The sequence below is a fragment of the Formica exsecta genome, unplaced genomic scaffold, assembly GCF_003651465.1.
Source record: "Formica exsecta isolate Colony F162 unplaced genomic scaffold, ASM365146v1 scaffold218, whole genome shotgun sequence".
Classification (NCBI taxonomy): Eukaryota; Metazoa; Arthropoda; class Insecta; order Hymenoptera; family Formicidae; genus Formica; species Formica exsecta.
This window is the reverse complement of record NW_021849477.1, coordinates 682,267-699,849: the sequence shown is the minus strand read 5'-3', so window position 1 is coordinate 699,849 and position 17,583 is coordinate 682,267. Positions and strand designations below refer to the sequence as shown.

Below are 17,583 nucleotides of genomic sequence, written 5' to 3'. Positions count from 1 at the left end.
AATACTTTTTGCGAATGTAAAACTAAGCATATAAGTTTGAAGTTTTAAATAGGTTTCGCAACTGTTCTTACATTACACACAACAAATAACATGTACATTATTCCTTTATTATAGCAAATTATTATATTGATGGATATCGATGCGCATATAATATTATACGCGTTTTAAATATATGTAAGGAATAATGATCATGTGTGTCTGTAAGTATAGTTTTAATGATGTAACCTTTTGTAATACTTGACATTTCTGTGACCTTTATGTAGGTGCAATCAGTCATACAACCCAATCAACAGTCTGTAATACAAACCGCGACGAACATACAACCTGTTGCCATCTCTAAAGGAAACGTTATTCTGGTTAGCAAACCTAATTCCGTTATACAAACTGCACAGGGGAGTTTGCAAACTCTTCAGGTAAAGTTTGTATCAATTCCTTGTAATATTGTGTCCCAGAATTATTTAGATAGATATTAATATGTGCAACACAATTATATCTATTGTATATGTGAAAAAATAGAACATTTAAATAATTTAATAATAAAGCATTAGAAATAATTAATAAATTCTCTCTTTGTTAAGGTGGTTGAAACTGGTAGTGATGACAGCTTCTCAGATGAAGACTCACCTAAGAAGAGAAATATTCTTACCAGACGACCATCTTATAGAAAGATTCTCAACGATTTAGGCGGAGGAGAAATCACAGGTAAAATAATCTCTTTTTAAAAAAATGCTCGTAGACACTTATATCATGTGACAGGAATTTACAATATCAAGAAGAACTGTTTTATCCGCGTAATTTACCTAACGATTTATCGCAGATATAAATTGTAGAAGAAATATTAAAGATTAATAATTACATTCGCGTAATTTTACTTGATCATATAAGAAGTTTGAGTGCATGTCAGTTCATACAAATCAATAAATGAATATATATATGTAGACACAAAACGAATAAACAATATAGTAACTTGCATATTTTTGCATATATATCTTAAAGTCATAAAATTAAAAAACTTCAGCTATAAGAATATCTAGCATTACTGATATTTAAGTGTCCTTTTCTTTTTTTCAAACATTATTATATATATTAAGATATGTATGTCACATATATATGTATGCTATTGCCAATTAGCTATGGTATAATGAATATTTGATATGTTAAAGCTCTTAAATATATTTCAGTAATTTAAATTGCAAATAACGAAAGCTTTTTCAAGACGTTACAGAAATTTATGCAATATTGAGACATCTTATACAATTATACAACAGTTATAAAATTATATATTTTTGTTGCATGTATAAGAAAAGTATGCCATACCAAGCTTGTACTGTACAATATATATGTATATATATAGCAAACATTGAATTGTTAACTTTGAAAACAGATGTGGAAATTAAGATGTGAAAAAGTTAAGATTTTGGAAGGATTTATGCATAGATTGCTCCTCTAACCTATCATAATGTTATATTAAGCAACCAAACAAGTAACCGAAAAAGAAATTAAAGAAAGATTGGAAAAGATAAACCCTATATCTCTAATAATAAAAGAAATCGAATAAACGAAAGCCAGAAATTGTCTATCTTGGTTAGAAAAAGATATAATTTCTAAATACTTTTCATCAACGAATACACTATTGTCCACCATAATATACTATCGAGCACCAAATGTTATTTATGATTAGCAGCTTGAAATTTACATTCTTTGATTAATTTCTAATGTATGCGGAGTATATTAAAAGGTAAAATCAAGTGGCATCAATATTACAAATAAATATCGATTTTTGATAAATGAAAAGAACAGTATATATTATAACACACAAAGAGATATTTAAATAAAATAAGATTCTTTGCCATATAATAACATACAGCATCAAACACATAAATAAATAAACGATTTTTCTAAATTTATTTCTTGAGCAATTTAAAAATGGGATAATCTTTTTGCAGATCATAAACCGCGCATGTCATTGTACCGTTCTTGGTACATCTTGTATATATCCTTATCATAATTTATATAGAAATAAAATATTTATATTAATACATATGTAATTATATAAGTTTGTATGTGTTTTCATAGAGAATATACTTTGCGTTTATTTATATATGGAATGACCAATATCATTTACATAAATTATTTCTGTATATCTGACGTTTAATTATTTCTTATCTAATGAATAAATTATTTTCAATAATTCAAAATATTTTCCATTTTTTTGTTTTTTGTATGAGCTGACTGCACACAGCGCAATGATAAATATACAGCTATATAATCAACAGCCAGAAAAGAAATAGTTCAATAAATTATGGTCATATGACGAATTCTTATTTTGTTCTTTTCATTTATCACTATGGTAAAAAGAACTTTAATCTCTGGATGCACAAATGCTCTCTTGCAAGTATAGAATATATTTATCCCATGCGACTCAAATTTTGTTCAATAAAGTATTTGACTTGGCGCTCTGGAAAAAAAAAAGGGAAAGAAAGCGGTACATTGTATATAGAATGACGCATATATATTAGCGCGATATCGGATACGAGCTAATGGGGGTTTGGATTGATTCGGTGTTACAGACGGTCGTTTGCCCCCCTTAGAATCATCTTCCGAGTGTGATTCTAACGTGGACAGTGAAGTGTCTTCCCATTCGCTCCATTACCAAACAGGTTGGTTACTTTATCTTCCTTTTACGTATCTTTCCTGGCTGTATTACGTTCCACAGGCTGTCTATATATATATATGTATAGTTCTTTGTATTCTTCTGCATACTAAAGGAGATGATGTTAGAGGGGTACTTAAAAATAAAAAATAAACGGTTTATATAAATCAAGAGATGCACACTCTCATGTTTACAATTGTCTTCCATCCCTGTGTGTACTGCCTAATACGTGATATATCATTTTTCACGATACTCGCTTGGTGTGGCATTCTTATGGGATGATGTCGATATATTTGTCATTCGAATCATGCGGGGGAAAAAATGCTAATATCTTAAAAGATTATTTTTCGAATGAGATATTAAAGACGCAATAAGTATCATATTATCACGCATATAAAATCTTTTTCAATGCAAGCGCATTATCATTTTCAGCATTGCGTTATTGTGATACACGCGCGACATATTGTTATTTACAAATTAATTTCCTTTAAATATGCGTTATGTATCTCCGATATAATTTGTTTTACAGTAATTCCTGCCGGTACTATTCAAATTGCGACCCAAGGGGAGGGAGTTCCGGGGCTTCACACATTAACTATGAGCAACGCGGCGACAGCGGGTGGAGCTATAGTGCAGTATGCACAGGGCCAGGACCCTCAATTTTTTGTCCCAGGTGTGCTTTTGCATCATTTCCGAGATGTCAGAAAGTCTTATTTTATTTCTCAATGCTTTGCTTTTATAACACAATATTGTATTATTCTGAAATAATACATTATTGTAACTTTTTTCTTTTTCAGCACATTACTATAATGTTGTGTTATTATGTGCAATTATAGTTTAGTTAATATACAAAAAAGTAATATATTAATATATAGCATTAATATATTAGTAATACATACATTATACTATAAATCTGACGATCTGAGTTTGACATATTATCTAAGCTGTTTTCTTTTGGCAAATATAGTAGTAATTCTTATCGAGCAAAATAAGCAGAGTTTAGTAGAAAATCATATAAAATTTTGACGCGTACAATACAAAAATTTGAAAAGTGCAGTCTCTCACAATGTTCCAGCTTACACAGGTCATGGGGTTGTAGTGGAAGATGCGGCGCGAAAGAGAGAATTAAGGTTGCTTAAAAATAGGTAAGCAAAAATTTGTCCACATTGAACACATTTGTACAAAGAAATCTTATATTACACAAAGATAAAAATATCTTCTTTTTTGTATATAGTGTGTGTATGCAGTAAAAAATCTTACCTCTATATTTTGAATGTATTTAGGGAGGCAGCGCGTGAATGTAGAAGAAAGAAAAAGGAATATATAAAGTGCTTAGAAAATCGTGTTGCGGTATTGGAGAATAGAAATCAGACGTTAATCGACGAATTGAAATCATTAAAAGAACTATATCAGCAGAAAACCGACTGAGATTGGTATTTGAAGTTGGCGCAACAGTGTATCAAAACTATTATCCAGTCGAAGAATCTGTACATGTCTTGTTTGTGTACATTATCCTAAATGTTACTAGGAGTAAGCGATGGTGATGTACATGCATTCTTATAAATAAGCGTTTTTCTGTAACATACTGTATTTAAGTAACGAATACGAAGGCTTGTGAAACTTGCTATTACTAAAGCGGGAAGCCAAAGTTATATGAGACACAGAGGCAGCAAACACGTATAGGCAATATTTGGTATATCAATCTCTATTTTTTGGATAAATATAACGACATTCGGAATAAAATCTACATATTTGAAAAAATTTCGATTTCATAGTCTCGAATACTTGGATCGCGTTAATAATTTAACTGGCATATGATATACATGTTTGTTTATAGTAATCACTGTTTACCGCCCGTTTGTATTAAATAAAGACGTGCCTTGCTTCGTCGCGACATATTGCGATTTATTTTATACTAAAAATGGATAAAAATCAGCTACTTGATGAGTACAATAAAGTAAAAAGTTCTTCTTTCCATTTTGAATGTGGAAATTATGTTGTGGGGCGAAGCAAAGTAAGAAAGCAAGACGCGTCTTCTTCTACTATTGAAACGGGTTTTAATACAAATCTGTGTCATAAAATAATGAAACCATTTATATGTTGGTTTCGCGAAGAATTGGGAAGCATGCAATGCAACACTGGAAAAGATCTGCTTCTAATATGCTTGTTCTAAAATTGAATATTCCACGAAAGAATCTTGGCAACGTACATAGAAAACTATAAAGATAGTTACACGATAATGCAATTTGAAAGTGTATAAAAAAAAGAAAGAGAAAAAAAGAAAAAAAAGATGCATTTCTCCAATTTCCATAATGTCTGCATCGCTTTTTCGTTTGTTGTATAAATGCGCGTACACAGGGCGATATTTTAAAATTATCGCTTTTAAATTTAGTAAAATAATTTCTGTTTTGCGTCTCTCGTCAAAATGCCCCGTTCATCAAATGCTGGACAAACACAACACTTGTAAAATATGAATGTAATATACATCAGGAGTGCCTTGAAGATTTATGTATACTTGCGGTATATATATACATATGATTGATTGCAACAATAAAAAAAAGCAACGCGTAATATATGTATATGTATGTATATACGTATGAAGGAAAATATGTTGTAGGTAAATATGGGTAGATATATATATATATATACGATATTTTTAAAGTATATTAATATAGTTTTATGTATACTTGACATACACACACACACACACACACACACACATATGCAACTCTATCACGAGAATTGTATTATTTTTTGGAAACTCGCGTTTCCGCATAATCTCATCGTTGTCGAATCGAAACCAATTACTGACCCAATCGGAATTTCGCGCAATGTATTGTGAATAATATGCGTGATTCTATGAGGAAATAACGTTAAAAATCTAAATAAAGAAAATAATTTTTTTAACAAAACTCGTTGCAATTGATGACATAGCATGTAAACTTTAGTTGTTACTTTATTGATACAAATAATTTTAAATTTACACATATGGCATTTATGTTATTTCAAAAAATATATGTATTATCATATATTTTCCGATGCATATAAAGATACTAAAATTGTTTATACTAAAATGATATGTACCAGAAAATTCGTATTTCGCTGGATACAATCGTTTACAAGTTTCGTATTTTACCAATCCATAATCATTCGTAGTTTTGTAATGCTGATATGCATAATGAACATTGTCAATTTATGAAACATTGCTTAAGAAAAAGGAAGAAAAGAAAACAGAATGAAAGAACCATTACAGATAATAAATGTGCCGTATCCTTTACATGTGCATTTTATTACTGCCATTGCAGTTATCAATTTTTCATACTTGAGTTTAAGGCTTATTTATTTTATTTATTAGACTAGAGTACTCTCCCCTTTTACGTTTTTTTATAAGCAATTTTTGTTAACTTTAAATTATAACCCTTATTAAATGTTTTATCGAAATTGGGGAACTACCATTAGAGAACTATGTGCAGTATATATTTGTCTCATTTTTTTTTTGTTTCTATAATACAAAAAATACGATTAGAATAACTAGTCAACTTATATTTCTTGATTTTAGTTTTACAATGTGTTTGACAAGTATCAATCTAAACCTATTTTTTTATTTCATATAATAAAAAAAAATTATGCTTTCTTACAGATTAAGATTTCTTTAGAAAATATATATTTTAACATTTATTAAATCATATATATATAATATATTGACTACACACAGTAACATTATATCATTAATTTTATATATTTTGGAGGATGTATCAAATAGTAATGAGACAAAACTTTTTTAATGACCTATTAATTTAATCTTTCAACATTTTTTACATGATCTTTTTTGAAAAAGTCCTCTTACATTGCAATGCATTTGTCTTATTTCATTTATCATATCGCATTTAAAATACAAAATTTAGTTTATTAACCAAAAGATACTTCCAAGACCAAATCATTTCCATAGCTTTTATGATTTTATTATGCAGCAAGTAAGCATATTAAATAAATTGACCTTTCAATTCATTGCAATAATTAGTCTCATTAATTTTAATATTTCCTCACATATAATTTATTTTATATGCACATATACTTACACTCTTCATTAAACCTCTGCAATCATTTTATTTGTGCAGATCCTTTTATAGTATTCCTATGTATCCTGCAAAAATATGATGAATTAGTCACATTTTTAACACTAATGCTTTTCACAAAAAATGTTTAATTTACTTCAGATGGTAGTGCATGTAGAAATAATCATAATAGAGTAAAAATTTAGGTGAAACTTTTATCCTATTATTTCATACGCCTAATATTTCATCCTGTATTATTTATATTTAAATATTAAAAGCACATGTAATTTATATATAACAAATAATGATGCTCACCTGGTTTGCTGCAATTATATCGACACGCATCATATAATTCTGAAAGAAATTATTAACATAATTTATATATGCTCAAACACCATCTTGATAAACATAAATATTTATAAAATGTTTCAGTTGGTAGTGCATGTATGAATAATCATGTGATTTCATACTTAGAAAATTTCATCCTTTTAGATCTACACACAAGAGAGATGCACACTTTATATACAAAATGATCACATAGGAAATCGCTTCCTTTTATTTTCTAAATGTTATAATAAATACATCTCCAATTTAATTATTTAAATTGAATTCTAATGCGAGCATGTATATTAAAATAAGACAAACAATTGCAGTGGATGCACGTGGATTACAAAGGATACATAACGCGAGCACAATTTAGTTATTTCGGCAAACTATTATATAATCGCCAATTAAAAAGAAATTATTGATTACTGAAATCTATTCTTTTTATAGAACATAATTTCTTTCGATTCTATTACCTCTTGCCGTAATGTATAATTTAATCCTCCTTGCTGCTGTTCCGTATGATTTCCTTGCCATTCCTTGCCGCATTATGGCCGACTGTAACCAGCACAGGTAATATATATAGAAATCTATGGTAACCGGCATAGACATAGTATATCTAGACCGAGTGTTGAGGAGTGGGGGCCGATGCCCACGTAGAAAAGGACGTACTCTGTTTCGTGCCCCTTGCGTTCTCTCTCGCTCGCACGTAGCATGATGAAAGAGAGCGCTATGCTCTGTGCGAGCGAGAGAGAACGCAAGGGGCACGAAACAGAGTATGTCCTTTTCTACGTGGGCATCGGCCCCCACTCCTTAAATAAAGGCAAACGCTCGGTCTAGATATACTATGTCTATGGAGTACGCTATGTTACGTGCGAGCGAGAGAGAACGCAAGGGGCACGAAACAGAGTATGTCCTTTTCTACGTGGGCATCGGCCCCCACTCCTTAAATAAAGGCAAACGCTTGGTCTAGATATACTATGTCTATGGTAACCGGTAACTCGCTATAACCATAGATATAAAATTCATAGACAGAGTATTAGCTGCATTCAGGATGCGTTATATGGGATAAAAAGCAACATGATAGCCAATCGATTTACAGCTTATTCGTAAGCGAAAGGTTCATTGGTTAGAGCCCATATAGAGATGTCAGAATGTCCTCACTTCCGGTTTAGAAATTTTTTGGACGCATTGTGTCTAGATAGTCACGTATTTGCATTCAGATTTTAGTGAGATTTTCTAGATATAAAAAGTGGTACTTTGTCCCAGAAGAGGACGGAAATCCATAAAGGAAGGAAGATAGAAAGCGTGTAATGATTCAATCAGCTTGAATCAGCAATGACAGAGTACAAAAAAGCATAAATTGTCAAAATGACGCATCGTGATTCTAAAAAGTTCGCTCAAATATTAAATACATAGTTTTAAAATACTCTCCTTTAATAAAAGCTATCTCAATTATATTTCTCTATTATATCTCATTCGTGAAAATTTATGCTTTTTTTTACAAACTTCCATTTTCCGAAAAAGTTGTAGTCTATGCAAATGTGGTGTGACTAAGATCATAATTGCAATCGGTGAAAAAAAACGAAGCCTTATGGATAGTTAGCATTTATGAGCAAGCTCTCTATTATTGTTGTGCGCGTATATTAAATATAAGTTCGATGAGAAAATTAATGCGAACAAACGTTTTATCGTGTTCAAAATCAAGATCTGTTCCCGGGATCTTTGTAATCAGCTAGTGCTCACCTAGTTTTGAAATCCACAATTTGTGTGCCAATAATTGGCACATGCAATGGGACAAATAGAATTTTCTATCTAAAGGTAGTAATAATATATTTATATCTAATTTTCATGCTAAAATAAATAAAAACTTTCGACATTTGACTATAAATATGTTAGCTTCCCTTTTGAGACAGTATATGTCGAGGTTAGAATATGAGTTTTTCACCTTCTGTATTTCCAATGGATTAGCTAGAACTCTCAATAACTTCAAATACGATTTATTGAAACGTTTGTTACTTCACTGATACAATGATTAATTTGGATATATGCAAAGAACATAGAAATAAATTCATTAGTTTTAATTCCAAGTGAATGTATATTCAAGTTTTGGAAAGAAGGATAAAAAGATTGAATAGAAAAAATTGAATCGAATGAAAAATGCAGTTAAAACAAATAGACTTAATTAAAATATAGACAATGGAAACAAATTTCAAATTGAAATTGTACGTAATATTTAAGATAATACCTCTTACTTAGATTTCTCATCTCAAATGTCAATAACTTTTCAATATTTTTTGTTTTAGTCTTGTGATTTAGCCAAAGAGTTTATATTTGCATATCGATTCAATATTATACAATAGAAATTTACAAGATATTGTAAGTTCAATATTATTGTCATTAAATTCATGTTCAATCCTATATAAGAATAATAAAAATAAGTACCGTTTAAACTTGCATATTGTAACTGTATTTGCAATAAACATTCTACTTCTTCTATATATTTTCTTAGGAACTTGTAGAAATATCCTAAACAAATTATTTTATAATATTTATTTCTTGTCAAATATCTTAAGTAAAATATCATGTTGATGACTTTATATTTTATTTTTGCCTTATGCAATTGAAACACATTATTTTATTCTCCTTAATTTAGCGTAATGATTCAAAGATTATGCAAACATTTATTTTCTCAAAAATATACATTATTTTTTTAATTATGATTTTTTTCTTTTTTTTTTACAGCTAATTCAAAATAGAAGCAAAAACAATGTCTCAAACGACTACTATTGAAACTCTTACTATAACCAGACCACTTAAGGTAAGTTAAAAGTTTAATTATGCATATCTTTTACTTTTCCAAAAAGATTTTATTACATATATTATATATATAAATAAATATATAGGTATTAATCTTTTTAGTTTTTTAAATTAAATTATTCATAGCTAATATTGTGAGTTTTTATATTGTGTAATAGATTAGCTGTTTTCTCTTACTTTTTAGCATGTTTTCATAAAAATGATGCAAAGTATTGGAGGATATTATAAACAATAAAATAAATGTACATAAATATTTTGCAAAATTCGAACATTTTGACATCTGTCAACATCTGTCATATTTATTCTACTTTAAATTTATTAATTTTGATATCGCACACAAATACACATAATATAAAAATGGGAAAAGAATGGGTAGAGAGAGAAGGAAAATTAAAAAGAAATGAAAGAAAGGAAAGAAAACAGGAGAATGCAGAGATTGGCACTCGCGCGCACTGCGCCGCGACCTTTAATGGGCGCTGATGGGCGCAGCCTCCCTGGAACCTGGAATCCGCAATTGCTTCCTCCCAATCCCAGTCGCGGAGAGTGTGTGTTCTCTTTCCCTTTTTTCTTGTTTTTCGTACATATATAGTGTACGCGTATTACAATTATTAAAATCAGTCCGCGTTCGTCGGCGTCGACGCCAACCAACACTGCCGTTGTGGGAGATCTGTTATTCCGTCCGCTCCGAAAAAGAAAAAAAAAATAGTTCGCGCGAGGGTTGCCCTCGTCCAATAATATGTATTGCAGGCCAGCCGCGATGAAAGCCGTTGACCCGCGCGCCCGTTAATTAACCCTATCTCCCTCCCCCTTTAATATGCGAAATCACGATCGTCGCGCGAAACCTTCGACGTACGTTATTTCGCGACCCGCGGCATATCTCGGTGTTAATTAAAGAGATTCGCGATTCTGTCATCTGTCTCTTTCGCCGGCGTATCGACGCAGCGTACTTGGAACGTGGTCGAAAACTGTGGACGATGTTTTACGAGCGCCGCTCCGGGATAATGTCGTCGGTTGTTCGTCTTTAAGGATCTGTCAATTACGATCTCGGCTACGAAGTTACACTCTTCGTCGCGCGTGTTTTTCCAGTTGGATTGCGAATTCAGAAATAAAATGATTATGTATACGGTCGCGGAAGATCATATGGGCGATACCGAAATCGCGCAGGTACCATCTACTAAATTTATATTTTTCTTTTTCTGAAGCCTTTCTTACAATATATTGTATTATAATTGTGATGATGATGTTCAATGCTGATACAATGAGTATCTTGATGATCACACATGGTTAATTACTTTACAGGTGATCGCATTTATATGTGGTATCATAGTGGTACTGCTGATGATAATGGGCCTAGCATCGACTGACTGGCTGATGGCTCTGGGATGGAGACAGGGCTTATTCGCCCATTGTATCGAAGATGGTGCCCCAACGCCACTTCCCTTTAACATGCCTGATCCTCCAGGATGTTATCCTGCAAGAGATAGTGGTATTATTCATTTTATATTAATTTTTTTACTGAACGAAACAAGAAGAAACAATAGATTATTATTTTGTATTTTACATTGCAGCTTATATAAAAGCAGCTGCAGCGTTATGTGTAGTTTGCCTTCTAACAGACATTGCTGCGACAGTTCTCACTGGTTTGGGTTTGCGTACACAGGATCACAGAGACAAGCACAAATATTATAGATTTGCAGTGTTTTGTATGGCTATTGCATGTAAGTATTATATGAGCTTTTTTTTCCTCTCTCCAACTCTATTTTTATATAATCATATATCTCATTGTGTTTCAGTGGTGTCTCTCTTGATAGCACTAATCATATATCCCATATGTTTTGCAGCAGAATTGAATCTTGGTAAGATTTTAATAATTAACTTAATTACATGCCTTTGATAAATTAAAAAGAAACAAATATATTGCGAATATATATATTTGTAAATTTATAAAATACTTAATATTTAGGAAATCGAACCAATTGGGAATTTGGTTGGGCATATGGTGTTGGTTGGGGCGCAGTCATCTTTCTGGTTGGTGGAGCAGTTCTGCTGTTATGCGAGAAGGAAAGTGAAGAAATTTATTACAAGGAAAAGAAGACTGTTCGTGATGATATAGGAAGTGGTGGTTCCATGATTGGCATGGGACATCACGCCGGACGAAGTGGAACGCAGCTAGCCTAGTGGCATTGCTCCCTGCCCGATGTTGTTCTCTAGGCGATTTATCTTTTTCTGCTCTCACAGTTCAACAAAAACGCATACAAAAAGACATACAAGCTTATAAGACAGTTTCTTGATAGGGTATTTTTGGCTCTAATGCAAAGAAAACTATCTTTACAGATTCTCTGACGAAACTTTCCTTATATATATACATATATACAAATGTTGAAACATCAATAGTTTTTTCATAATAATATACGTGAGAATAAAAATAAAAATAATCTGCGAATTAATGTTTATATAACAGATAGAAAATTGTCGCGTTTATTTAATATTTTATTAAATCCTAAGTTATATATATATATGAGAAGAGAGAGAAGAAAAACTTTCTTATTGAGATATTAAATATTGAAAATTGATGAGATGAGAGAAAGAATGGCATTAAATGTTTATTGAGAAACAGTGGACTTAAAATTAGTCAAAGAATCTGTAAGTCAATTTTCTTTGTAGCTGTTTGGAGATATCTGGAATAGACAATTTGAGTTTATTAGACGGATGTGTATTCGAGTTATTATCAGTTTGACATATAGGATATATCATAACATCTCGTTAAAAAGAGTAACAAGCATTTCAATCTTTTCATTTTAGACTATTCTTTATTTAACAGTCACAACTTTTATACTGACAATTTCGGGACCATTATTAGCTTGATTTTGTTAATATATTTCCTACATTTTGCATAATCTTGGACAACTTTATATACACTTATATGTTTTTTACTGTAATTTAAAATTGGAAAGCTTATCTGCGCGTATAATATATACGATGACGCTGCATTTATTGTCCATAAACTGAATTAATAAGAATATTATATTCCGTATCGAGTCTGAGATATAAGAAACAATTTAAGCAAGAATTTCATATTTCTTTCGCATAAATAATGACATATGTACACATATAACTGATATCAATTAATGAGTTTGCTAATAAACTTTATATTTTTTTATTCGCTTTTATTTAATATTAAATATAATTAGAAACAGCCAAATAGAGATCTTCTGTTAAAAAGTTTATTTTCTATTAGATGGAAAATAAGATTTCTTATCTGTATGCACTAGGTTTTCAAGACGTTATTTGTTAGAATATTTTGACATGTATATTCTTTATATCAAAATTCGTCCAGTCTCTTAAATATCTATTGTTCTCGCATTCAAACAAATAGCTTCCCTTTTAACTTTATCTAATATTTGCAGCTGAGAACTCGAAATTTTAAAGATGCAAACAGATATGAAAAAGCTTTATTTGTTTTTAAATTTTGAATAGGTTTATTTTCAACAGTAATTTTGTTGAAGCCTAATAATACATATGCAGAAATTGCCAAATCGGATAACGTCCGATAAAATTCTCGATCCGTAAAAAATCGAGATTTATTCGATCCCGACGCATGGGATGCTATTTAGTAACACAATTATGTCTAAGTTATCATTCTATGAACAATGTTCTTTATCACTCCACCCGCACAATTCACGTTTTTCTACAATGATAAACATATCATATGTTTTATGTATTTTATAATTGTATTTTATTTATACAGGTCGTTCCAGGAAAAATGAGATGGAATCTTTAGAGATGTTATTCAATTTTAAGCAAAGAAAAGTGATATGGACATATATAAGTCTGATTCGAAAAATCGTAATTTAATAACAATAGAAAAGTAGAGAGAAATTATTAATAATTTAAAAATAGAGAGCCTACTACAATAATGAAAAAGAAAAATGTGGAGAAATTTGTTTACTTATTTATTAAAGAAAATATAATATGAAGATGTAATAGATTTATTCAGGAAGAGATAATTGCAAAACTGTTATACCAAACTATTGTTTCCTAGCAGTTTATACTTTCAATATGTTGTCTAAATAAACATCTTTTTCAACACACTAAAAGTATATCTAATAAACATAAATTTTCTTAAAAGCATTCAAATAACAGCGTCCAAATAATCAGAATATTTTTACTGGAACAATCTGTACATTTATAATCGAAACTTTTAATAATCAAATGATTAAAAAGAAGATATTTACAAATTATTAGTTTATTAAAACAAAATTTGTATCTATTTTCTTAAGTGAAATCATAACTGAAGAAGAGATACATAAAACTTTATTATAAGAGTATGCCCAACTTTTTGAGAAAAAAATGCATTAAAAGTATTTTTGCTTTATCTTACAGAGTATTCGCGCGAAAATAATTATAATTGGACAGTTGCAATTGTAATTGCTTTCAAGAGTATTCTGTAAGATAAATGAAAATAGAATTTTTACTTATGTATCTTTTTCCAGTTGCTGCCTTAATTATATATTATTATTTTTTATTTTTACCAGAAAAAAATTTTTTAAAAGATAATATATACGTGTTATGATATGTATATTATCTTTTTCAAACTTTCTGTAAATGTAGTATATATACTACATATATTAGTAACTTATTATTAATTTCTATGCACATTATATACATTCTTCTTTTTGCTCTTCTTACTTTCGCTCCCTTTCTTTTTTTTTTCTTTCACTTTATATATAATCTACGTATATTACTAATATATACATATATAAGTATATATATTTATATATATTGAAATCTGCCACTTTTATTGCATATAAATTTTCGATACGTATAGCATGAGGATACACATTCTGAGAGGAGGAAACACAATTTAATATATACTGTTTGAGACAAACTTAAGCTAAAGAGAGCCCTATATATAATTTTAGTTTTACATTTTATTATTATGATGGCTGTAAATTTCTTTAAATTGTAATACGCAACTTTATTGCAGACTAAGACAGCTCTTTAAGTATTTATTGTTAAACATTAAAACGATGGTATGTAGCTAAGATGATTTACAAGTATTGTTTGAACCATATTAATTATTTATATGAATATGCTTTATTAATTAATTAATTGAAAAAAATGAATATTTCTTATTATGATAGAAAAATGGCTTGACTGAAGTTTATTCGTTACTCGATTATTGTATATGCTGATCATCATCTTCATCCATTTTACATTATCTACATTAATTGTAAACATTATGGAAAAAAAGACTGTAGTAACAACATGTATGGAAATGGACTTTGTGCAGCATGAAAGCGATCAATCTCTTTCAAATGCTTGAAAGCAAACTTCTAAACATTGTAAAGCGATGCATAGCAATGTCCACCGTTTGTAGCGAATCATGAACTTATTACCTCATGTATCTTTTAAGTTAATTATAAAGCACAAAACGTTAAGTATGAGATGGAACAGAGGCAGCTCGGGCAGATGTTATTTATTGCGTTATTTGCATTAGATACGTGTACGTATATGTGTATATATATATATATATATATATATATAGATATAATATTTTATAACTGTATGTAGTTTTTAGCATTATACACACACGCAAATATGTAATAATCTGATGCGTGCAGTTTGCAGTATACAGTGAATACGGTCTATGTTAATGCATTAAATTTTTTATTTGATATCGATTTATCCGAGCTTCTCAGAAGCTAGATTAATCAACTTCTTTTTTTTGTAAATTTGTTAATTTTAGTATCAGAGCACTAATCATGTGTGCTCTCTGTATATACTACATATATTAGTAACTTATTATTAATTTCTATGCACATTATATACATTCTTCTTTTTGCTCTTCTTACTTTCGCTCCCTTTCTTTTTTTTTTCTTTCACTTTATATATAATCTACGTATATTACTAATATATACATATATAAGTATATATATTTATATATATTGAAATCTGCCACTTTTATTGCATATAAATTTTCGATACGTATAGCATGAGGATACACATTCTGAGAGGAGGAAACACAATTTAATATATACTGTTTGAGACAAACTTAAGCTAAAGAGAGCCCTATATATAATTTTAGTTTTACATTTTATTATTATGATGGCTGTAAATTTCTTTAAATTGTAATACGCAACTTTATTGCAGACTAAGACAGCTCTTTAAGTATTTATTGTTAAACATTAAAACGATGGTATGTAGCTAAGATGATTTACAAGTATTGTTTGAACCATATTAATTATTTATATGAATATGCTTTATTAATTAATTAATTGAAAAAAATGAATATTTCTTATTATGATAGAAAAATGGCTTGACTGAAGTTTATTCGTTACTCGATTATTGTATATGCTGATCATCATCTTCATCCATTTTACATTATCTACATTAATTGTAAACATTATGGAAAAAAAGACTGTAGTAACAACATGTATGGAAATGGACTTTGTGCAGCATGAAAGCGATCAATCTCTTTCAAATGCTTGAAAGCAAACTTCTAAACATTGTAAAGCGATGCATAGCAATGTCCACCGTTTGTAGCGAATCATGAACTTATTACCTCATGTATCTTTTAAGTTAATTATAAAGCACAAAACGTTAAGTATGAGATGGAACAGAGGCAGCTCGGGCAGATGTTATTTATTGCGTTATTTGCATTAGATACGTGTACGTATATGTGTATATATATATATATATATATATATATAGATATAATATTTTATAACTGTATGTAGTTTTTAGCATTATACACACACGCAAATATGTAATAATCTGATGCGTGCAGTTTGCAGTATACAGTGAATACGGTCTATGTTAATGCATTAAATTTTTTATTTGATATCGATTTATCCGAGCTTCTCAGAAGCTAGATTAATCAACTTCTTTTTTTTGTAAATTTGTTAATTTTAGTATCAGAGCACTAATCATGTGTGCTCTCTGATACTAAAATTGAGAAATTTACGAAAAGTAAATTTGATTAGTTTGGCTTCTCTCTAAGAAGCTCAATTATCACACAATACAATTTCTATATACTTAAAAAAAAAAACAGGATAACGCGTGCAAAAGCACGTTTGTGTACTAAATTTTGAGCATTTTTGGTTGATACAATTAAGAGAGAAAAAAGACGAGAGAAATATACTAAATAAACTCGAGAGACTATTAAAAATTGAGTACAATGTTGTTACATTATATTCCGCTTATACAGTAGATTTTATATTCTGTAATTGCTTAATCCCCATTTTTACCGCAATAGTACTCTAACTCTATTACATAAGAAACAATATTGCGATATAAGGAATTAGTGAAAAATTACAAAGTGTATGTAATAAATACGTGATTTCTATATATCATGTGCACATAACATATAAGACAATCTGTTATGTCAGTCTTGTGTATGCTGACTCTGTGTAATTCTGTCGTCTATTTGCAAAGAAAAGAAAAGAATGCGATAAATAAAAGTATAATTATAGAAATATATTAATATATAAAAATTAAAAATATATTATCTATAATGAAACATATCCAAATATGCGTTTTAATAAAATTAAGGAATCAATATATATATATATATAGATTAAAAATATTTAAGATTTTTGAAATAAGTTTTTCCACACAATTAATGATATGTGGGTGTAAGTTTACATATATTGGATGTTTCTGATCGCGTCAGCGTTTGCAAATTTGCGACAGAATCGCAATCGTTATATGTAATCATCAGATTTGTCA

The 17,583-nt window shown here is 29.7% G+C and overlaps 2 protein-coding genes and 1 long non-coding RNA gene across 21 annotated transcripts in view; 2 read left to right on the top strand and 1 right to left on the bottom strand.

Annotated features, from left to right (window-relative positions):
- The window catches only part of LOC115235306 (cyclic AMP-responsive element-binding protein 1), an 8,004-nt gene extending 2,078 nt beyond the window's left edge, over positions 1-5,926 (top strand). For 8 of the 16 annotated variants that reach the window (XM_029806994.1, XM_029806998.1, XM_029806990.1 and 5 more), the window contains 6 exons: positions 264-413; positions 579-702; positions 2,571-2,660; positions 3,183-3,326; positions 3,729-3,798; positions 3,937-5,565. In XM_029806994.1, the coding sequence (XP_029662854.1) occupies positions 264-413; positions 579-702; positions 2,571-2,660; positions 3,183-3,326; positions 3,729-3,798; positions 3,937-4,081 (723 nt within the window). In that variant the 3' untranslated portion in view covers positions 4,082-5,565. Of the gene's footprint in view, positions 1-263; positions 414-578; positions 703-2,570; positions 2,661-3,182; positions 3,327-3,728; positions 3,799-3,936 lie in introns of all 16 variants that reach the window. The other 8 variants (XM_029807001.1, XM_029806993.1, XM_029807005.1 and 5 more) reach the window with 5 other exon arrangements.
- LOC115235317 lies at positions 2,657-10,410 on the bottom strand. Of its 3 annotated transcripts, none has more exons than XR_003884009.1 (4): positions 7,509-7,663; positions 7,024-7,062; positions 6,733-6,797; positions 2,657-2,721 (listed from the first exon to the last, which is right to left on the bottom strand). It is a non-coding gene; the product is annotated as an uncharacterized LOC115235317 (long non-coding RNA). The 3 variants fall into 3 exon arrangements; XR_003884008.1 differs by lacking the exon at positions 2,657-2,721 and adding an exon at positions 4,908-6,155 and having other exon boundaries at positions 7,509-7,662; XR_003884007.1 differs by lacking the exon at positions 2,657-2,721 and adding an exon at positions 10,317-10,410 and having other exon boundaries at positions 7,509-7,590.
- LOC115235312 (transmembrane protein 47) lies at positions 8,294-15,604 on the top strand. Of its 2 annotated transcripts, XM_029807013.1 has the most exons (6): positions 8,294-8,853; positions 9,778-9,853; positions 11,152-11,338; positions 11,421-11,570; positions 11,646-11,708; positions 11,816-15,604. In XM_029807013.1, exons 2-6 carry the CDS (start codon positions 9,803-9,805, stop codon positions 12,028-12,030), a joined length of 666 nt encoding a protein of 221 aa, XP_029662873.1. In that variant the 5' UTR covers positions 8,294-8,853; positions 9,778-9,802; the 3' UTR covers positions 12,031-15,604. The 2 variants fall into 2 exon arrangements, with proteins under 2 accessions (XP_029662873.1, XP_029662870.1); XM_029807010.1 differs by lacking the exons at positions 8,294-8,853; positions 9,778-9,853 and adding an exon at positions 10,414-11,016.
- Positions 15,605-17,583: the final 1,979 nt, after the last annotated feature.

Coding starts and splice junctions, on each gene's coding strand:
- LOC115235312 (XM_029807010.1), top strand. CDS start 10,963: ATGATTATGTATACGGTCGCGGAAGATCATATGGGCGATACCGAAATC. Junction 11,017..11,151: donor GCGATACCGAAATCGCGCAG/GTACCATCTACT, acceptor ATTACTTTACAG/GTGATCGCATTTATATGTGG. Junction 11,709..11,815: donor TGCAGCAGAATTGAATCTTG/GTAAGATTTTAA, acceptor CTTAATATTTAG/GAAATCGAACCAATTGGGAA.